This window comes from Mustela erminea, chromosome 5 (assembly GCF_009829155.1).
Source record: "Mustela erminea isolate mMusErm1 chromosome 5, mMusErm1.Pri, whole genome shotgun sequence".
Taxonomy (NCBI): domain Eukaryota; kingdom Metazoa; phylum Chordata; class Mammalia; order Carnivora; family Mustelidae; genus Mustela; species Mustela erminea.
In genome coordinates this window covers 63,335,606-63,358,404 of record NC_045618.1, presented here as the reverse complement: position 1 = coordinate 63,358,404, position 22,799 = coordinate 63,335,606, and the positions used below count along the sequence as shown (strand labels likewise).

At 38.5% G+C, this 22,799-nt stretch overlaps 1 protein-coding gene across 6 annotated transcripts in view; it reads right to left on the bottom strand.

Moving 5' to 3' along the window:
• The window catches only part of STARD9 (StAR related lipid transfer domain containing 9), a 124,084-nt gene that overhangs the window by 45,666 nt on the left and 55,619 nt on the right, over window positions 1–22,799 (bottom strand). For 4 of the 6 annotated variants that reach the window (XM_032343450.1, XM_032343452.1, XM_032343447.1 and 1 more), the window contains exons 4-13: window positions 20,925–21,041; window positions 19,734–19,766; window positions 19,590–19,651; window positions 17,426–17,538; window positions 9,475–9,544; window positions 7,998–8,070; window positions 2,831–2,898; window positions 1,332–1,429; window positions 714–923; window positions 441–538 (exon numbers count right to left, since the gene is read on the bottom strand). In XM_032343450.1, coding sequence (XP_032199341.1) covers window positions 441–538; window positions 714–923; window positions 1,332–1,429; window positions 2,831–2,898; window positions 7,998–8,070; window positions 9,475–9,544; window positions 17,426–17,538; window positions 19,590–19,651; window positions 19,734–19,766; window positions 20,925–21,041 — 942 coding nt within the window. Of the gene's footprint in view, window positions 1–440; window positions 539–713; window positions 924–1,331; window positions 1,430–2,830; window positions 2,899–7,997; window positions 8,071–9,474; window positions 9,545–17,425; window positions 17,539–19,589; window positions 19,652–19,733; window positions 19,767–20,924; window positions 21,042–22,799 lie in introns of those variants that run through there. The other 2 variants (XM_032343449.1, XM_032343451.1) reach the window with 2 other exon arrangements.

Genomic DNA, 22,799 nt, shown 5'->3' with positions numbered 1-22,799 from the left:
CAGAAATAAATAAAATACAACCATGCATCCACGTAAACTCAAAATAAAAGCAGAAAACACAAAAAATTTTAAGTGATCTCCCTTAGGGTGGCAGTGGTACACCAGAGATCTTAAAAGGAATGGTCTCAAAGAAATATCTAAAATAATTTTAAAAGGTAACTGAATGAAGTCAGTAGAGATATGAGAGAAGGGTATGACACCGAAAGAAAGAATTCCACTCTGTCTTCATTTGGCAAGGTCAGGCAAGTTGGGGTGAGGGTGAAGGGAGAGAAAAAAAAAGAAAGAAAGAAGGAAGACAAGAGGAGGGAAGGAAGGGAGGAAGGAAAGAAAAGAGAGAAAGAGAGAGAGAGGAAGGAAGGAAGAAATTAATTTTAAAAATGGGAGACTAAAAGAAGTTAGTGTAAATGGTACCAGACCAAGACTTCAAATGAAGGTCTCACCTCATTTACCCGTGGCTTGTTGATGATGTGTTTGGCATTGGATGCATATCTCAGGGTGCTCATGGTCTCACTGTAGCAAGTGTGTGCAGGAGACACAGCTGAGGTAGAAGGAGAAAGTTAGAAACCACGCCAAGCCCTTCCAACCCAGCCTGTAACCACATGCCTTACTGCTACCGTCCATGCTATATCATGAGACCCTTAATGAAAGGGGTGGTCACAGCCCTTTCTCTGAGGCAGAGTACTAGTCCCAACAAGCTCTAGCATCCCACTCACTAGCAACCATGATAGTTTTGGAGTTGCCCCCAAGACTGTCCTTCAGCAGCCAGGTCAACACGGAGTCCCGGTATGGGATATAAGACTGCCTCCGGGAGGACCCCACTCCACTGCTGGTCCCAGACAGAGAGCTAGGGATCCCACTGTCACCACCATCACTGGCTGCACTGTTGAGGCTCTGGCAGCTGCTGAATGCTTGAGAATTCTGGGCTTTAAAGACAACAAAATAATAAAAGTGGAAGAAGAAAGGAATTGTGAAACATGTGCATTAAAACAATGGCCGAAGAACACAAATTTAAGTATCACACTTTGTAATCCCTCTCTGCATGACAGAATAGAACAAATTTCAATCCTGAATTAGCCTTTGGACTCAGAACACAGACTGTGACCCACATGATTTTTCAGTCTTCCTTCTTCTTGAAATGAGAGGGTTGGGATGATGACCACACAGGGGTCTCAAGTGCAGACAAAAGAATATCCATTTTTATGGCCTCGGTCAGGAGGTAACTTTATAAAAAGAACCTTGTAAATGTCTACCCCATTTTCATAAAATGAAAATATGTGAGCTATTTTCCAGAGTCTCCCTCCCACTCTGATAATCATCTATCAGCAAAATACCTAAGGTGGAGATGACAATTCCCAGAGTCACAAGAGACTTGTTGATATTGGCTCCTTCAGTAATGCGGTCCTTACAGTAACTGGGATCTGCTCTTTCACTGAAACGGTCAATGAAAAAAAAATAAAAGCAAAGAAGACACTGTCCTTGAAATGCTGTTGAAAGACACTATCCATTATGCTGTACATTATATTAAAAGCCCACATGAGGGACGCCTGGGTGGCTCAGTTGGTTAAGCAGCTGCCTTCGGCTCAGGTCATGATCCCAGCGTCCTGGGATCGAGTCCCACATCGGGCTCCTTGCTCCGCAGGGAGCCTGCTTCTCCCTCTGCCTCTGCCTTCCACTCTGTCTGCCTGTGCTTGCTCTCACTTGCTCTCTCTCTCTCTCTCTCTGACAAATAAATAAATAAAATCTTTAAAAAAAAAAATAAAAAAAATAAAAGCCCACATGATAAATACTTTTTAGAATTCACTACCAGGAAAAGTATTACCATCTTGTAATAAACTGGCATTTCCTCCACTTCTTGGGCAATGGAAATCAAATAGTTCATTATTTTTTTTCAATTTTGGCTGCCAGAGCACTTTTAGCTAACTGTAATGCTCATTTACAGTAATGATATTAGCATCAATATACCCAACCTTTGTTTTAATTTCACCTATTAATAGCCTTATGGTATCTGTGTCATTATCTGTCAACTGTCTTAAATTCCTTTTTTAAGTCAATGAGAAATATTAAAAAGTCATACTTCCAGGAATCTGACACAGTTTCTTCCAGACAGCCCTTCATTTTTCCCCCCCAAAATGCCAGAGTTGCAGCTGACAGAGACAATACTTCATTTTTAAGGGAATGATGTACCGTATTAATAATTTAGTAGTTTTAAAATAAGAAAATTTGCTCTATCTCATCTCACACTTTTTTTGTGACATCTCCAAGACTTTCTTCTTTCTGGATATACATGTGACTACAATTTATGCTTTCTTCTAATACTTAGAAGATCATATCTTCTCCTCAATGAAACAGTATTTTAAAAGCTTTCTTTTTTTTTTTTTTTTTCCAGTAACATACTGGCACACAATCAATATTAAGACAGAGAAAAAAAGTGTATTAACTCAGTTACTTCCATTTAGAGCAGTGTTTTTTGATCTTGGCTATACACTGGAATCACCTGGGGAGCTTCAAAAATTACTGATCTCTGCACTGCCTCTGACCTCACTAATAACACAAGTTATTTGATCAGAGGTGAAACTAAGGCAGAGAATTTTTAAAGGCCCAGGTGATTTTAATAGGCAGCTAAGATTTAGAACCCTTGATATAGATTTTTTTTTTTAGTCCCTGGAAAACTATAATTTCTTAAAATAGCATTAAAAATTTTTTCTTTTGTCATTTTCTCAGGATGATTGAAATGTGAAAAAGGATGGAACAAGTTTATTCCTTGTAAAACGGGCAAGAACAAGGTCATTGCCAAGGGATTAATTCCCCTTGGCTTTGAAATCCTAATTACCTGCCTGCTAGGTCCACAAGGTTGATCTTGCTAGCAATTTCAGAGGGGAGGTTGTTCTCCAGGATTACCTAAGGGAGAAAACACATTTAAAGTTTGTCATTTGGAAGACAGTGTTTTGGGTTTTTTTTCCCCCTTAGAAGCCCTCCTAAACAAGGTGATATTCTGGACTTTTAGCCAAATCACTCAAGAAATCTGTATTTGAATGTGCCCTGCCAGATGAGCTCTCAAAGTCTGATAACTCAATGAGTAAGCCATGAGTTCTTATTTCATTAAAAATATGAGCAGGACTTCCACACAGTAAATCCCCACAAAGTCTTATGAGCACAATTTTCAGAGGTACCAGAAATTTTAATGCGATTTAGCAGGCAAATGCTCAACTCCCCTCTTGGGGGCTGACTCTCATCAGTAGAGATCCACAGTAGGTGTGGGGCCCCTCTCAGGGTTTGCCTCTCCTTAACTGGAGTCACAGCATGTTAACTCACCAGGGCAAGCACTCTACCTATGCTCTCTACTCATGGGCATCCAGCCCTCAAGAGCAAAACTATTTTTCCTTTTTTTAAAAGAAATTAAGTGTGGGGTTTTGTTGTTTCATTTTATTGTGCATCCATCACCAAAATCCAGTTTTAAAACATTTCCAACAATCCCCTAAATTCCCTCAAGTCAGTTTGCAATCAAGCTCCACTCCCATCCCTATGCCTAGGCAACCACTCATCAACTTTCTATATAAAATGTGTCTTCTCAAGATATCTCATACAAATGGAATTACACAAGGTCTAGCTTCTTTCACTACTTAATTATTTTGAGATTCATCTACAGTGTCGCGTGTATCAAGAATTCACTCCTTTTTTAACACTGAATTGTATTCCACTGTATGAATATACCAGGTTTATTTATCCATTCACCTCTTCATGGACATTTGGGTTGTTTCCAGCTTTGACCAATTACAAATAAAGCTGCCATGAATATTTGAGTACAAGTCTCTATATGGACATACCATTTCTTTTCTCTTGGGGAAAAATAGCTAGGTGTGGTTTTAGATTATAAGGTAGATATATGTTTAAATTGTTAAATTCTCTTCCAAAGTTGTATCACTTTACATTCCAACTGGTAATATAGTGGATGAGAACTCCAGCTCCTACATGTCAGGTCACGAATTAGTATAATCCCCTTTTCAATTCTAGCTGTTTTAAAAAGCAGATAGTGGTATCTCATTTAATTTGCACTCCCTTAATGTTTAGTGATTTATGCATCTTTTCAAGTGCTTAATTGCCATCTGTATATTTTCTTTACTTAAGTGTTGATTTAAAACTTTTGTCCACTGTTTTGAGTTGCTTTCTTACTATTGATATAGTTCTATATATACTGTGGATACAATTCCTTTATCAGATGTTTTACATATACATTTTCCCTATCTGTGATTTTTCTTTTTGTTCTCTTGATAACGTCTTTCAAATAAACGTTTTAAATTTGGATCAATGGTAAATTTCAATTTGTTCTTTTGTTCAATTTGTATTTTTAGTGCCACATCAGAAAAACCTTTGCCTAATCCAGTATCACAAAGATTCTCCCAAGTTATCTTCAAGTTTAATAGTTTCAGGCCTTACATTTATGTCTATGATCTAGTTGGGAGTTAATTTTTAGATAAAGTCAAGGTATGGATCAAAGTTGTTCTATTTGGGGGAGGGGTTTGTTTTTACTTTTAATATATGGATATCCACTTATCCTACCAGCATTTGTTGAAAAGATTACATTTTGCACTGAATTGCCTTTGCAAGTTTGTGAAAAATACTTGCCTGTATACATATAGGTTTATTTTGGACTCTCTTCAGTTCCGTGGATCTATTTGCCTATCTTAACATTAATGTCACACTATTTTGATTAGCCTTTTATTTTTGCCTTAAAAATCATTATATTAGGAGCACCTGGGTGGCTCAGTGGGTTAAGCCTCTGCCTTTGGCTCAGGTCATGGTCTCAGGGTCCTGGGATCGAGCCCTGCATCGGGCTCTCTGTTCAGCAGGGAACCTGTTTCCACCCATCCGTTTGTCTGCCTCTCTGCCTACTTGTGATCTCGCTCTCTCTCTCTCTCTCTCTCTGTCAAATAAATAAGTAAATAAATCTTAAATAATAATAATAATAACTTAATTCCTATAAATATAGAAAGTTTACTGCAATATATCTTCTTTTCATCTTCACTCCTTTGTGCTTAGTGTATTATGTATGACAATGTATATATATGTGATATATGTAACACAGCATTATAATTATTCTTTTTTTTAAAGATTTTATTTATTTACTTGAGAGACAGTGAGAGAGAGCATGAGAGGGGAGAAGGTCGGAGGGAGAAACAGACTCTCCATGGAGCTGGGAGCCCGATGTGGGACTTGATCCCAGGACTCTGTGATCATGACCCAAGCCAAAGGTAGTTGCCCAACCAACTGAGCCACCCAGGCACCCTATAATTATTCTTTTATACAATCTTATTTTTTAATAACATTGGAAGAAAAATAAGGAAGAATATATTTATGTAGCTTTTTATATTAACCCACATATTTCCTATTCTTAGCACTTTTCATTCCTTCCTGTAGACTTAAGTTACTGATACTGCTTTCTCTCAACCTGAAAGATTTCATTTGATTTTCTCACAAGTTACACTTGCAAGCAATGAATTTTTTTCTTCTTCTTATTTTTTTAAATCTAGGAATGTTCTTATTTCATCTTCATTTGGTAAAGTTAGTTTTGCTGCATATACAATCCTTGGTTGACAGTTTTATTTCCTTTCAGCACTCTGTCTTCTGGGGTTCAACGACCATTAATCATGTAACTGTTTTCTTATATATCATAAGTCATTTTTCTCTAGCTATATTCAAGATTTTCTTTTTGTCTTTCAACAACTGACTGTGATATATCTAGATATGGATCTTTTTATGTTTATTTTACTTGGAGTTCTTAAAATACTTGTATCTGTATACTAATGATTTTCAACAACTCTGGAATTTTTTTGGCCACTATTTTTCGAATTTTTCTTATGTCTATTTTCTCTTCTCTTTCTGGGATCCCCATTACATTTATGTTAACACAAATGCTGTATGTTAACAGGTCTGTAAGGCTCTGTAAAAAATTTTTTTTTAAGATTTTTATTCACTTGACAAGAGACAGAGAGAAAGGGAACACAAGCAGGGAGAGTGAGAGAGGGAGAGAGACAAGCAGACTCCCTGCCAAGCAAGGAGCCAGATGTGGGACTCGATCCCAGAACTCTGGGATCATGACCTGAGCCGAAGGCAGATGTTTAACAACTGAGCCACCCAGGCACCCAACTCTACATTTTTCTTTAGTCTTTTTACTCTCTCTTCTTCAAACTGAATGATTTATTTATTTATTTTTAAAGATTGATCTATCTATCTATCTATCTATCTATCTTAGGAGAGAGAGAGCAGAAGCAGGGGGAGTGGCAGGTAGAGCAGGCTGAGGGAAAAGCACACTCCCCGCTGAGCAAGAAGCCCGATACAAGACTTCATCCTAGGCATTCGTTTAACCAACTGAGCCACCAAGGTGTCCCCAAATTGGATGATTTCTATTTGTCTATATTCAAGTTAGGTAGTTCTTCTGCCATTCTCCTATCTGCTCAAGTTCCACTACTTTTTTGTTTCAGTTATTGTACACTTCAACTCCAGGACCCCAACCCTATTTTATCTAACAATTTCTATGATTTTATTGAAATTCTGTTGAGTCACTGGCATTGCTTTTTCCTTTAATTCATTAAATATGGTTTCCTTCAGCTCCTTGAACATATTTATATCAGTTGCTTTGAAGACTTTGTATGCTAAATCAAATATCTGGAGCACTTAGAATCAGTTTCTACTGACTGTTTCCCCTCCCTTTATGACACTGGTTGCATTTTCTTATTTCCTTTTGCACGTCTAATAATTTTTGGTTGAAAACTAGACATTTTAGATAACATATTGTAACAACTCTGAATTCTGAATTCTTCCATCTTGAGGGTCATAGTGGTTGTTGTTTGGTTTCTCTGGTAACTTCTCTGGGCTAAAAATTTCTAAATTCTGCTTCTCGAGCAATATGTAGCCAAAGAGGTCTCTGTTTAGGTTTTTTCCTTTGTTTTTAATTCTAAGCTTGGGCTTTGGGGGGCCACCCTCTGTCTGCATAGGTGAGTGTATGACCAGCAAAAGACTGGTCAGAAGTTATAATCAAACACCTTGAGCCAATAAGATCTCTATTCTTTTTTGGTGGATCTATGGGCAGGCTGGGGAATGCATCAAAAATTCAGTTCTAGGTTTAAGTTCTGCTCAGTATAGGATATGTGAAGATCTTATCAAGCCCACTATGGCTGCATCATTTTCCAGAACTCCCTATTAAATCCCCAGTTAATCTGCCAGTTCATTTCTTGCCTGAAACAGACTAACAATCTCAGGCTAATGGAGTCACTGACTTCCTTGTTAGCTTGCCACCAAGACCACCATTCTAACAATGGTCCAAATCAAGTGAACTCCTCTAGCAGTGGTAGCAACAAAGTTGCTGGTTTTCACTGCCTTCCATTCTCTGATTGAACTACCTCACTTACAGAGACAGGTAGGGATGGGAACAGCCCAAGGCAATACACCACAGATTTGCACTATTCTTACCTGTAATTCAGTAGTTTTCTTGAATAAATGTCTTGGTTTATTATATGACTCTTATCTATTTTTAGAGCAGAGAAGTAGTTACTTTGACATTTTGTCCAGGTTTACAGTTTGTGGGGGGGAAAGGACTTGTTGATCTACTTATTCCTAGTAAAAGTAAATCTACTTTTTAAGAGAAGTAAATTGTCATAACAGAAGTAAATCTACTATATTTTTATTTTAATGCTTATTTTCATTTCAATCTTACTTCTTGTTATAATGCTCATACTGATCACATAGATATAAAAGTACATTAAAATGTTATAAGTAAAATATAAGTTGAAGATATTTTGATTAATCTTTATGAAACTGCCTCTACCCCTTCTGGTTTAGAGCTTAGTAGATTATATGTAGGTCCTCCTTATAACATTAGGTCAAAGTAGAGGGTCTGTAAATGGAAAGTTAGGAAGAAAGGAAAAGAAATAAGAACACAAGAAAGCAGTCAAAAGGGACAAGGAAAGGAAGAAATCTAAGCAAATAAAGGAGTAACCAACCTGTGTGTAGTAGATAGTGAAGATGGCATGGGATCTGCTGCTGGCCTCGTGAACATGAGTAGCTGCTGTGATTCTATGTACATAAAGGAAAACAATTAGGATAAGTATTGTTTATCCACAGCGGATCTTTAATGGGGAAAAAAAGAAATGTTAGTGCCAAGGTTCACAGGTGAGAATCATAAAACACCCATATTTAGTCCAGTTTAGTTAGGAGAGTGATCCAAAGATGGCAGAAGCATCATTCTAGGTACTGATATCTGAGAATAAAATGCAGTGTAGCTTCATATTAAACCACGTTAGAACACATTTTAAGCAATAGAAGCAAAAATCAGTGTTGAAAAAGGGGAATACTAGAGTGTCATCAACATGGAAGAACACCCCTAAAACAGACCCAGTTAAGTAGGACAGACAAATGGAGGTAGAAAGCTTGCTGGAGAAGCATCAAAGAGAAAGTAAAATGTGAGTAAACACTAAATATTAGTCTTACAGTGTCAGAAAGGAATTTGAAATGAGATCTTCAATTATGTCAATGTCATACTTAAGCCAGGTGAAATTCAAAGTCTTCTTCAGAAATTCATTGCAATACTAATCATATTAATCCTTAAAGTCAGAAGAGCCTTCCCTTCATCTAAATCTAAGTCAATCATATTTCAGCTTAAGATCATGTCATGGACTTCTGTCCTCAGAGGAGCTGGAGAATTTAAGAAGAGTCAAACTCCAAAGTCAGGTCTCAAGGATAGAGAAGGTGAAGCCTGACACTTCAAGATCAAGGAACCCAGGGTATCCTGAAGACCAGAGGCAAGTGCCTCCAGGATAGTTCTATGAAACCCAAGGAGTGGAATGTTAAATTTAAAGGTCTTTCTTTACAGTCAATTAACTTGGACTTGCTACTAATAGGGTAAAAAGAAGACTAAATCCCAACGTTTTTTCCAGGTAAAAAAGGCTATTCTTTCAGGCATATACTAATAGCAGTCTGGGTATTTCCTAGTAATAAAAATATGCAATATTATCACAATTAACAATAGTTTATAGGAAAGTTTACAGTGCTTATTCATTGCAGATTCAAAACAGTCTTTCGGGGGTAGCATTTACAAGTATGCAAAACTAGAAGAAAAACAATTCTCTGAAACACTTTAAACTATATTGGATCTTATTTCTATCAAGCCTTCAGAGAGGACAATGCAGGCAAGAATATTTTCTTCAGTCAAAGTTATGTATTATAAGACAAAGCACAGAGTAACTCTGGGCTTACTGCCCAATATTATTATATCCAGAACAAACTCCACCTAGTGAGAAATGCACAAAATCTCAGCCACTGCCCCTTATCCTGAGTACATTACTGTTCTGAGAAAGGCCTCCTGATTGTGAATGTGGGGAAGCTGCAAGGAGAAGTATAATCATATACTCCAAAGGGGGATGAGCACACAGGAAAGAAGAGTAAGACTGAAAGAAGGACAGCAACAAATAAACCTGTTACCTGTTTGCTATTCCCTCCTCCAAGAGTTGAATTACTTGCTTATAGTTGGTAACTACATGTTGAGATAAACCTATCAGATTTGTGAGGGAGGAAAAAAGAAAATAAAATTTTTGGTAAAGTTTAACTTCTTGTTGGCCATTAACTTTATCCTAATTTATAATCATATGATAGACAAGGATGAGAGAACTTGACTAAATTCTTTAAGATGGTAAATTATCTTTTTATTTACTTATTTTTTAATGGGAAGCCTACTGTCAAGCATTATGATAGGCTCTGGAAACACAAGTCTCTGCTCTCATAGAAAATGTAGTCCAGAATTCATATAGTGGTTATGCTAATAACAACAAAAAAAAGGTAATTCCTTACAATTGAGCTGTATAGGGTATAAGAAAAGTTCTTATATTATCTCACTTGGCCCTCACCAAATTGCTAAGGTAAACAGATACTATGTGTCCCACAAGATGGCAGACTCAATTTGACATACAAAACATACAGTATACATGTCTCTACCCAAATGCAGTTTACAATCATGAGAGCTTATACTACACAACATAATATGGCCAAATGCCACAGGAGTAAAAGAGATAATAAATGGTAAGGAGATCAGAGGAGTGGCCAGGGCAGGCTTCATGGAGGGAGTGAGACTTGAATTCAGTCACTGAAGAATGGGTCAGCTTCAGATAGGTGAAAAGGAGCTTAAGGACATGAAAGTAAGTCTTTATGGGTAGTTACTGACCAGGTCAAAAAGTGCCTTCACAACTGAATCAGAGATATAAGGACAGACTAACTTTGGTGGCTCGACTGGTAAATATAATAATGCTAGAAATTAACAAAGCAATTTCAACATTGACTAGATTTCTTTATATTAAGAAATTATTGTTAAAACCACAATGAGGTATCACCTCATACCTGTCAGAATAGCTAAAATAAAAAACACAAGAAACAACAAATGTTGGTGAGAATGCAGGGAAAAGGAAGCCCTTATGCACTATTGGTGGGAACGGAAACTGGTGCAGACACTGTGGAAAACAGTATGGAGATTCCTTTAAAAATTAGAAAACAGGAGCGCCTGGGTGGCTCAGTGGGTTAAAGCCTCTGCCTTCGGCTCAGGTCATGATCTCAGGGTCCTGGGATCGAGCCCCGCATCGGGCTCTCTGCTCAGCGGGGAGCCTGCTTCCTTCTCTCTCTCTGCCTGCCTCTCTGCCTGCTTGTGATCTCTCTCTGTCAAATAAATAAATAAAATTAAAAATAAATAAATAAATAAATAAATAAATAAAAATTAGAAAACAGAACTACCATATGGTCCAGTATTTCCACTATTTACCCAAAGAATAGGAAAACTCTAATTTGAAAAGATATATGCACCCTTATGTTTATAGCAGCATTATTCACAATAGCCAAAATATGGAAGCAGCCCAGTGCCCATCAATAGATGATAAGATAAAGAAAGTGTGGGATATATATACAATTGAATGTTATTCAGCCATCAAAAAGAACGAAATCTTGCCATTTGCAGTGACATGGATGGAACTAGAGGATATTATGTTAAGTGAAGTCAGTCAGAGAAAGACAAATACTATGTGATTTCAATCACATATGGAGTTTAAGAAACAGAACAAACGAACATGGGGAAGGGGAGGAAAAATAAAATAAGATAAAAACAGAGGGAGACAAATCATAAATGACTCTTAACTATAGGAAACAAACTGAGGGTTGCTGGAGCGGAAGTAGGTGGAGTAATGGGGTAATTGGGTGATGGGCATTAAAGAGGGCACTTGATGTAATGAGCACTGGGTGTTACATGGAACTGATAAATGACTAAATTCTACCCCTGAAACTTTTTTAATTTTAAAAAAGATTTTATTTATTTATTTGACAGAGAGAGATCACAAGTAGACAGAGAGGTAGGCAGAGAGGCAGGCAGAGAGAGAAGGGGAAGCAGGCTACCCGCTAAGCAGAGAGCCCAATGCGGGGCTCGATCCCAGGACCCTGGGATCATGACCTGAGCTGAAGGCAGAGGCTTTAACCCACTGAGCACCCAGGTGTCCCTTAATACACAATATGATAACTAAATTGAATTTAAATTTTTAAAAATTTTTAAATTATTTCCTGATCTTTAGGAAAAAAAACACTAAAAACAAATAATAATAATAATAATAATAATAATAATAATAATAATAATCAGTGTAATTAACCACATTAGCAGGATAAGACAAAAGTCATATGCTATGGAAAAGCATTTGTAAAAACACAGTAATTTTTAAAAAGATTTTATTTATTTATTTGAGAGAGAGAACACAGAAGGAGAAGCAGACTTCCACTCACCAGAGCCTGATGCAGGGCTTGATCCTAGGACCTGAGTTCATGACCTAAGCCAATGGCAGAGGCTTAACCATCTGAGCCACCCAAGCACCCCAAAACACAGTAATCTTATTAAAACATTTTTAGCACCCCTTCTATTTCCCTTCCCTGCAAATTTAATCCTAAAGTTATTAAGCTGAACAGAGCAGGGTAGGCTACTATGAAGGTGAGGTGCTGCAGTGATGGCTACAGTGACGCAAAGCAGGGTGAAGAGCCTGAAAGGAAGTGGAGTGTGTCCACATAGGGTTGCCTGGTACGGATGGCCAAGACAAGCCTGAGCAGGGTTGTCCACAACCTTGTTTGTTTGGGTCCACACAAAGGGAAAGCCTGGCATGACAGTGGGGTGAGGAGGGTGACGGCACATGTTGCAGCCTGGCCCAGAAAGTCAGAGCCTGAGGGGGCTGAAGGGAGCATCCATGTCAGAGGCGGGGCTTCCATGTCAGAGTGAGGAGGTGGACCAGCAAAGGGATACAAAGACCAAGATGGGTATAGAATGCACCTACACAGTGGGAGCTAAGGGGCAGGCAGCCCCACACGGAGTGCTGGAACTGTGGAGACAGGACCCAGCAGAGGGTATCTAAGCACAGCCAGGCAAGGAGGGTACCCACGTGAGAGAGAGAAGAGTAATGGCAAGGAGACTGATTACATGTAGGAAGGCAGTTCAAAGAAGTACTTCCCCTGTTAAATAAAGGAATTACAAAGGTGCCTGAGTGACTCAGTCAGTTGGATGTCCTACTCTTGGTTTCCACTCAGATGCACTTATGGGATCCACACTGGGCTCTGCGCTCAGAGAGGAATCTGCTTGAGATTCTCTCTTTTCCTCTGACCTTCCCTTTGCTTGTGTTCTCTCTTAAATAAATATGTCTTTTAAAAAAATAAATAAAAAATAAAATTAAGAAAAATAAATTAAAAAAATAAAATTAAGGAATTACAAATATGAAAAGGGAGAAATTGAGAATGAACTCTGTTGTGTTGGACAGCAATTAGAGGTACTGGTATGAACACAGACTACCTAGATCTGTCCCCTCAGAAGGACCACATGTTGCAACATCAATAGTAATAGGCATACATAGTACCTATATCTTAGCTTTAGTTTCCAAATACTACTCTCCAGCAAAAAGGAACAGGTAAGATAAATAAAAGTAAAAAGAAATGGCTGATACCAAGACTGAGGCAAAGAAAGTAGAAGGTAAGTCTGGAATAGCTCTATGCCAGAAAACAAGGAGGCGCTCAAAGAATAACAGTGACATGTTAAAATGTCACAGAAATACACTTGAAAGGGATTCTATTGACTAAATTTGGAATAATTTGAGCATCAGAATAAAAAATCACAGTAGCAGAAGATAATTCATTGAATAAAATAGACAAGCATGAATCTATATTGACATATATAAATTGAAAATAAGATGAAGATGGGATAGATACATGATTTCATAGTACTGCCCCACAAACACTTGTTGATTACAAAAGGAGAACAGCAATTCTAGAGTGAAGAAGGCTGGAAGATATCATCTTGAAAATCATGAGTAATGGGACATATCAAAATTGTATACCACTTGATGGTTGTCAAGTTCATGAAAGTTAAAGAGAGATCAAGGAAAATTTCCAAACCAAAGAAACACCCTAACAACATGCAACATGTGAATCTCAAATGAGCAATTATTGGGACAATTAGAGAAATTTAAATGGGCTCTAAGGATTAGATGGTGGTAACATGCCAAAGTTTATTTTCTGATTTGGGTGGTTGTGTTGTAATGATACAGGAGAACATTCTTGTTTGAAGGAATGGAGAGAAAACACCCTAAAATAATCAGGTGAGATGGGCCATTAGATTGACAACTCACTCTCAAATGGCTCAAGAAAAATGTTCTTTATACTGCACTTGCAGCTTTTTAAGAAGTTTAATTTGTTTCAATGTTAAAAAACAAAAACTCTTAGAAAACTAGGGAAAGGGGCCTATGGGTGGCTCAGTCAGCTAAGCATCTGCCTTCAACTCAGGGAAACTCTATTCCAGGGTCCTAGGATAAAGCCCTGCACTGGGCTCCCTGCTTAGCAGGGAGTCTGCTTCTCCCTCTCCCTCTGCATCTCCCTCTGCTTATGTTCTCTCTCACTCTCTCAAATAAATAAATACAATCTTTTAAAAAAGAAAACTAGGGGGAAAAAAGAGAATTCCCTTGATCTGCTATGGCAATGTTTCTCAAAGCTAATGCAAAGACTAAGGCCGGTTCTCAAACTATTATTATTACATAATGAGATAGATAAAGAAATTTAGCAATTTTTATAACAATGTGAGAGAGTGATTTTACATCTTTTAAACTGTAAAAAAATTGGGGGCTTGTAATTAAGATGTCATTTTCATTTTTCTAGTAACTCATCTTTATTTTGCTAAAGTGTTAGTTTTCCATAGCTTGGAATTAAAAAGCAAAACAAAGAAACCTGGTCCTTGCAGGGCACCTAAGTGGCAGTCAGTTAAGTGGCTGACTCTTCATTTCACTCAGGTCATGATCTCAGGGTCCTGGGATCAAGCCCCACATTAGGCTCCACGCACAGCAGGGAGTGTACTTGAGGATTCTCTCTCTCCCTCTACCCCGTTCCCCACTTGCACACATGTACACACTCTCTCTCAAATAAATACATCTTTAAAAAACAAACAAACAAACCTGATCCTTTGCTACAGACATTTTTACAAGTGTGTGATAAAGAATATTTACTAAAGGGGCACCTGGGTGGTTCAATGGGTTGAGCCTCTGCCTTTGGCTCAGGTCATGATCATGGGATCCTGGGATCGAGCCCAGCACCAGGCTCTCTGCTCAGTGGGGAGCTGCTTCCCCCTCTCTCTCTGCCTGCCTCTCTGTCTACTTGTGATCTCTCTCTGTCAAATAAATAAATAAAATCTTTTTTTAAAAAGGTATTTATTAAAAACAAACACTATTGCAAACATCATACTTAATGGTATAACACTGAAGCTTTCCCCTGGAAACAAGACTAAATACTGCTAGCACTTCTATTTAATATGGTACCAGAGGTCTTAGTAAGTGTAGAAAGGCAAGGGGAAAAAAGGTTTAAGAAGTTAAAAAAAAAAAAAAAAGAATTAAAAAGAAAAAAACTTTTGTGCAGATTGAACACACAGAAAATACAAAAAACCCACACAACAACAAAAAACTGGGGGCAAAGCAATTACCTACCACCAACATCACCTGCTCTGTACCTATCCCTTTATGTTAAGATTAAGATCAAGGCAAAAAACATGATATTATCTTTTCTTCACTTAAATGACACCAAGACCCTACAACCACTGGCCTCTCATGTGCTTTGGGTAGGGCTGTGTACATTTCAGATTTCAACTTAACCAGTCATCTAATTAATAAACTTTCTAACGGAAAGTAATAGGCTACCCCCTTCCTTTCCTTTGCTTTAGGCAACTATCAAGCTCTCGCTCACAATTCTGAACTAGAACTGTAAGTTCTCATATTTATTTCCTGGAACACCCTGCATAGTATAGGTATCTAGCATGTACCTAATAAATTCCCATAGAATTGGTTTCAAAGCAGAAACCACTTTCCATTTAGTAATCATATTCACAGAATATATGCGCCTGAAGATAGAGCTACATAGACACAGATAGAGGCAGGCAGATAACACAAATAAATGAAAGAGAAGGCAAACATTTAAAGAACTAAAAGTTTGCTGTAGGGGTGCTGGGTGGCTCAGTCAGTTAAGTGTCCAACTCTTGATTTCAGCTCAGGACATCATCTCAGGGTTATGAGATCGAGCCCCATGTCAAGCTCCATGATCAGCAGGCAATCTGCTTGAGATTCTTTCCCTCTCCCTCTGGTTCCTCCCCCCACTTGCATGCATGCATGCTCTCTTTTTCAAATAAATAAATAAAATCTTAAAAGAAGAAGTTCACGGCAATGCCATTAGAAGATGGTAATGGAAGTAATAGTTCAATGTGCCTATTCAGGGTCTTAGCATCCCAGGATGGTACTTGAGCTCAAGGCTCCTTCACTAAGAAATGCAAGGACTGCTGACCTATATTTATCATGATTTAAGAAAGTCCAGACCAACTTTCAAAAACATGTAACCCAAAGGACCCAAAAGACCTTTTGTTGGGTAGAATTATTTCCTACCAACAATCCCCCACCCCCACAAGGGTTTGCTCCATGAAGGTCCAAAAGAGTCCTGAGACTTCAGTCTGGTTCCTATCACTGGCCTTGGGTGTATCGCCCAAACTGAATGACCTTGCATAAGTTCCTACCTTCTCTGGGTTTCAAGTACAATGCCGATCAAAGAATCTATAGTCACAGGTCTCCTTGATGTACAGGATTCCATCCCACTGATCTCTCCCTATCCTAGGCAAGGTTCCCAGTTCCAACCCTGTTCCAACTAGCTGTGTGACTTTGGGAACACCCTGTAGCTTCTTGCGGCTTCATTTTAGCTTCTGTGGAAGGGGGACACTTGGACTACATTTTGGGTCTCCTCTAGTTACTCCCTCTACCACACACATATATATTAAAATAAAATACAAAAGTAAGAAACTTTGACAGCACTGCATCAACTTCTGGTCTGCCCTCAAAGTACTGCTTTACACAAAAATTTATATGCACAGAGTTTTATGAAGTAAACTACTGGCTCCCAGCAAAGTAAATGGTATTTTTTGTTTGTTTCCAGCCTGCTGTTCATGATGAAACCTTTGGGAAAAGACACAGGTAGCAGAATCTGTAACTGGCACACTCCATTAGCCATGCCCTGATAAAGAGACCAGCTCTTGATCTTTTGTGTCCATCTCTTTGCTGGGAATTAAATTAGTATATTTCTGAAGGAACAGTAGCATAAAATTCATGTTTTGCTCTTTGTAAAGTGGGCCGAAAGGGTAAAAACTTCCTGTACAAAAGAACACAACTGTTCCCACCTCATAGTAAGACCCAGTCTAGTAGGATAAGATAGATAGTACCATACACCAAATATCAGTACTTAATAAGGAAGCAGCTCAGACCAGTGCCATGTGTGACAGCTCCTCATCTCCTTAACTCCACCAGTGAGAAAACCACCCTGAAAAGGAGATTAGCTGATCTGAAAATCAGTCCAGGCCCTCTGGACCTGCCACGAAAGACTCCACCTTATTCCATGCCCTTAATCCCCTGGCCTCTTTGAAACCACCCAGCCCTTCTCTTAGGACTCTTGCTCATGCTGCTCCTTCTGTCAGAATCAGAATCATCCTTCCCCTCAGAATACCATTCTTTACATGACTGGCTCTTGAATCTTCTCAAAGAAGCATTTCATGACCCTGCCATGCAGACGGACTAACTCTACTGCCCACTGTTCTTTTCCACCACGACATCTATTTTTTTATTAGTCTTTATCACAACTTGAAATTAAGTGTTTATTTTCTGCCTCATCCCCACAAGACTATAAGCCTGCCTATGAGGGCAGGACTGTCTTTTCTATTTATGGTTATTTATCCAACATCTAGTACAATAGGTGGCACATAGCAAGTTTCATTATATATTTGTTGAATGAATCCATGACCATTAGGAAAGCTTCCCAGAATTCCATTTGGTCTCAGACCTCCAGAACCACAATGGCTCACCTTGTACATAAGGCCCCATCTCTGGATGCTCTCTGACCCGCAGAGTGTAGGACTTCTTCTGATCAGATTGCTTCAGCAGATCCCGTACTCGTTCATTATAGATTTCCAGGAAACTAGAGACACATGGAACAAGGCACAAAATCAGATTTTGGAAAATGATGACATCTTTTCAAAATTACATTTTAAAGAAGGCAACATAGTTAGATTTGGAAGAAAGTGGGCAAAACACTAAGCCAAGAATCATAAGGCCCTAATTCTTAACCTAGTTCTACCTCTGACACTCTAAGACCTTGACCATGCCAGGGTTCGCTCTTGAGTCTCTTTCTATGCGTGCACAAGTGTGTTGCCACATTAGCTGTCATCACTTCAGAGTTGTAGGTTTACAAAGTCAGCCTTGATTCAAATTAAGCCTTCAAGAGGCTATTTCAGCATAGTTATGGGGTATACTGCCACCAGCCTATACCCTGATCAGACCACAGAGTTTCAGGCTTATTTCTTAAGTGATTTTCAAACATCATCTATGACCTCTCAGTGCTCTGTGAAGGCATCTCGAGAGCCACTGCTAAGCAATGAGGAAAGCTAAATGAGAAAGATTCTGGGTCCCCACCCTTAATTTAAGTAGGAGAGATCTCATTTTACCTGTTTCATACAATGGTATTCTAAGATATGCTCTATCTTATAGGTACCTGCTGGTATTTAATTCCTTTTTAAAATAATAACATAGTTACAATTCTTGATTACAATCAGCAAAAATTTTGTTAAGAAAACAAACTTCTCACAGAAAGGTCTTCCTCATCAGAACACAGATGTTTGCCTGTGAAGCCAGCGGACATAATAAAAGGCTCCACCTCAGATGAACTCTATGCACTCTTCTTTTATTTTTTATTTTTTTATTAAATCTTTTTTAAGATTTTATTTATTTATTTGACAGAGAGAGAGAGATCATAAGTAGACAGAGAGGCAGGCAGAGAGAGAGAGAAGGAAAGAGGCTCCCCACTGAGCAGAGAGACTGACGCGGGACTCAGTCCCAGGACCCCAAGATCACAACCTGAACCAAAGGCAGAGGCTTTAACCCACTGAACCACCCAGGCCGCCTTGCACTCTGCTTTTAAATTGTTTCTCCTTCTTCCTCAGAATTGGACACAGGAAGCCCAGATGTCTCTCAGAACAGTGATTCCCAGATTTCAGGGACAATAAAACATTTAATATACAGGTACATGTTTACACACACAGACACACGCACGCGCGCACACACACACACACACACACAAAGGCCAAAGGCCTACAAATTTTCACTTCACAAACTTAAAAAAAATGTATAGGTACTGTTTACTATCATTTAATTTCTTAAAGGGGATTTATTCATTTTGGTATTATGAAAATGTTCTGGAATTAGTAAGGTGATTGAACAACCTTGTAAATACAAAGAAAAACACTGAAAAATATACACTTCAAAAGCATGAAGTATATGGTATGTGAATTACATTTCATGTCTTTTTTTTAAGAGTTTATTTATTTATTTGATAGAGATCACAAGTAGGCAGAGAGGCTGGCAGAGAGAGAGTGGTAAGCAGGCTCCCCGCCGAGCAGAGAGCCCGATGCGGGGCTCGATCCCAGGACCCTGCGATCATGACCTGAGCTGAAGGCAGAGGCTTAACCCACTGAGCCACCCAGGTACCCAATACATTTCATGTTTTTTAAAAAGGACACTGAATCCCCCAAAAAATAAAACAGAAAAAATTAAGGGTAATTGGGCAGCTGGTAACCTTGCACTAACATTTTCACTATAGACTGGTTAAAACTTCACATTGGAGTAACCAGCACTGTCTCGGAACTAGAGCTTAGGAACAACTGACCCAAAGAACAACGCAGCAGGAGTTGGAAGAGAAATTCCAAAAGCTAGTAGTAAACTGTAAGGAAAGTAAAGAAAAGGAAAACAGCCAGGGCAAGCTGATCCACATGAAACACCGGTTTGTTAAGTGTAGGGATAGGAATTAAGTTTCCTACAACCCAAAGATCTAAGTATGTTTCTCATCTCCCTATACTACAAAATATTTCTTCTGTGACTTTTCTCCATTCCTCTGGATGACTCTTGATGCAAAGGGTTTTGAATTTGGAGTGGAAATGGAAATATTTTAGGGCCCAGAGCCTGAAAGATTCTTACCTTATTTTTATCCTACAAGAGGAAGGCAGTGGGGCATAGTCCTTCTCCCTGATGAAGAGACCCTGCACAAACCAGAGGATTGGAGTGAAGTGAGTGTATAAAAAGGTCTACTTTGAGAGGATCTAGTTAAAATAGAGTCTATACCTCACATATCCGTGGCGTCAGCCCAACAGAAGCCTGGCGAACAGAAGAAAGGAAAGCATTACTGTTCACTCACAGAAAAACTCTCCCCCAACACCCAGAAACCAAGGTTGGCAGGCGATGGGCACATGGGCTTCCTGTGCTAGCCTCTTCACTTGAGGGAGTTTCACTGGTGGTATGTAGAAGACTATTTGTCTGGCTCTCAGGAGATACTCAGGAGGGAGGCAAGTACCAGCTGAGAGGCAGATTATTACCGTAAGAAGGAAGAGAGGAGAAGCTAACAAATCCAGGTACCTGCTTTCACACAATAAAGGTTACATCCTTCTTGGATAAACCAATTTACCACCGTGGTCCCTTCCAGAAACTTTCTATCCCTATATATACAGGAGAACTAGAGTACATGGGTGTTTAAAATACACATTTAGGGAAAAGCAGCTTTTTTTTTCATCTTGGGTCCACTGCTAACTTGTACGTAGGTTAAAGGTTTTACACCCCTAGTTTAATGGACATTTTCTTCTTTCTTCAAATATATAAAAGCACACTAAACATGGACATAGTAAGCAACGAGCTGAGCACAAAATACAGATAATCTTTTGGGAGAAAAGTATCACAGAGAATGTCCCTGGGTAGTGTTATTTGTCACCTGCCACACCAGTTCAAATCACCAAGATACTTCTAAACATAAAACAAAGAGGTATGCTTAAGGACCTCTACCTTCTCAATTCTCCATGACAAAGTAAGGCTCTCATAAGTCCTTCACACTTTTTAAGTCTCCAACCCATTAGGTAGTTCTCATGCTTTTTTCCAATGCTCAGATCTAACATACATAGCCCCATTTCTGCATAGTCCTAAGCAACACTTCAGATTCAGTCTGAGGCTTGTGTTAAAAAGCTTTAAGTGATGAACTTGGAAATGATATGAGAAATGCAAAACAACTGACAAGGTCAGCTTCATCAAAGGGAGTTATGTAATTCTAAGGTTCTTCAAAGTTTAATAAAGAGGGGCTAATTATTCAAAGTTCATCTTTCAATTAAAGGACTAGAAACCCAATCTTAATACAAAAGAAAGCCCATTAAATCTTACTGAAGTTCAATAATTACTAAATTTGCCCTCTTTCTCTCAGTAACAAAGACAGTGTGAGATTCAGGCTTGCTGTGGCAACAGAAGGGATCATATTCCAATACCAATACTCACTGGGGTCCCCAGCATGGTGTATGTCTTCCCAGAGCCTGTCTGCCCATAGGCAAAAAGGCAGATGTTGTAGCCTTTAGCAGCTCCAGACAATACTTCAGTCCCCAAATCCTGGAAAACCTGTCACAACAAAAGTAGAAAGCATATCAATGTAGTTCTTCCCATACCAGATTAACAAACCATATCATTTTAAAATTTATAATGTCTAGCATTGTGCCCAGCATACAGTAAGAATTTTAAAATATATTTGAATGAATACATTTTCCTTAGCAATCTTTTTTCTAAAACTGAATTGATTCTTGAAATATTATAGGGAATTTACAGTCACCTGTGTTTGAAACACTTTATTTTTAGATTAAAAATAACCCAAGGATTAGTTGGAAGAGCATGTGACACTAGATCTGGGGGTCATGAGTTCAAGCCCCACATTGGGTATAGAGATAACTAAAATAAAGAAAATTTTTAAAAACTTAAAAAAATGAACAAATAACCCTGAGTAGTGATGTATGGAATTGAAGAATCACTATACTGTACACCTGAAACTAATAAAGCACTGTATGTCAACTAACTGGAATTAAAAACTTTAAAAAAAAATCCAGAGTTGTACTGACACTTTATTTTAAATTGAAATTCAATTAATTAACATATAGTGTATTACTAGTTTTAGAGGTAGAGTTCAGTGATTCATCGTTGCATATAACACCCAGTGCTCATTACATCACATGTCATCCTTAATGCCCATCACCCAGCTAATCCATCCCCCCACCTGCCTTCCTTCTGGCAACCCTCAGTTTGTGTCCTATAATCAAGAGTCTCTTATGGGGGCTCAGTCAGTTAAGCATCTGCCTTCAGCTCAGGACATGATCCCAGAGTCCTGGAATTGAGCCCGATGTCAGGTTCTCAGCTCAGTGGGGAGGCTGCTTCTCCCTTTCCCTATTTCTGCCACTCCCCCTGCTTGCATACATGCTATCTCTGTCAAACAAATAAATAAAATCTTTTTAAAAAAAGACGTCTCAGGGCACCTGGATGGCTAGTTGGTTGAGGGACTGCCTTCAGCTCAGGTCATGATCCCAGAGTCCCAGGATCGAGTCCCACATTGGGCTCCCAGCTCCACGGGGAGTCCACTTCTCTCTCTGACCCTCTCAGCTCTCATGCTCTCTTCTCTCTCTCTCAAACAAATAAATAAAATCTTTTAAAAAGAGAGAGAGAAAAAGAAGTCTCATGGTTTGTCTCCCAATGTTGACATAAGGTTAATACCATTTATGGATCTGTTGACCCATCCTCTCTCCAAACTGTGGTAATCTGTATAGAGAACCAGAGAGGGAGACAAACCATAAGAGACTCTTAATCTTAATCTTGCTGGAGGAGAGGAGGGTGGAAGGGATGGGGTGGGTATGTGCTATGGTGAGTGCTGTGAATTGTGTAAGACTGATGAATCACAGACCTGCACCCCTGAAACAAATAATACATTATATGTTAATTAAAAAATCTAACAACACATTGCTATAATTATTTTTATATCATTTAAAATCTTTCAGAGAAGGTATATATTTATATAGTTTGTTATATTAACTATATTAACCATTTCTTAAATGTTTTTTGCACTGCATTAACATGTAGAAATCCAAAGAGATTTTTTTTTCTGTTTGAACATTTAAAATGTTCATTATAGACAAAAAATGGAGAACTATCTGATAATGTGTTACATTAGTACACTGTTAAATAAAATTATTTGCTAAAATTAAAAAGAAATGAGAAAAGTAGGGCTGGAGCTTGTTATTTAAAAAGAGAGCATTCGTATAAAATATATAACTTAATGGTGCCTGGAGTTGGGGAAAGTGCTTAAGATTATTTCTCTTCCTCTAAACAGCTACCTAT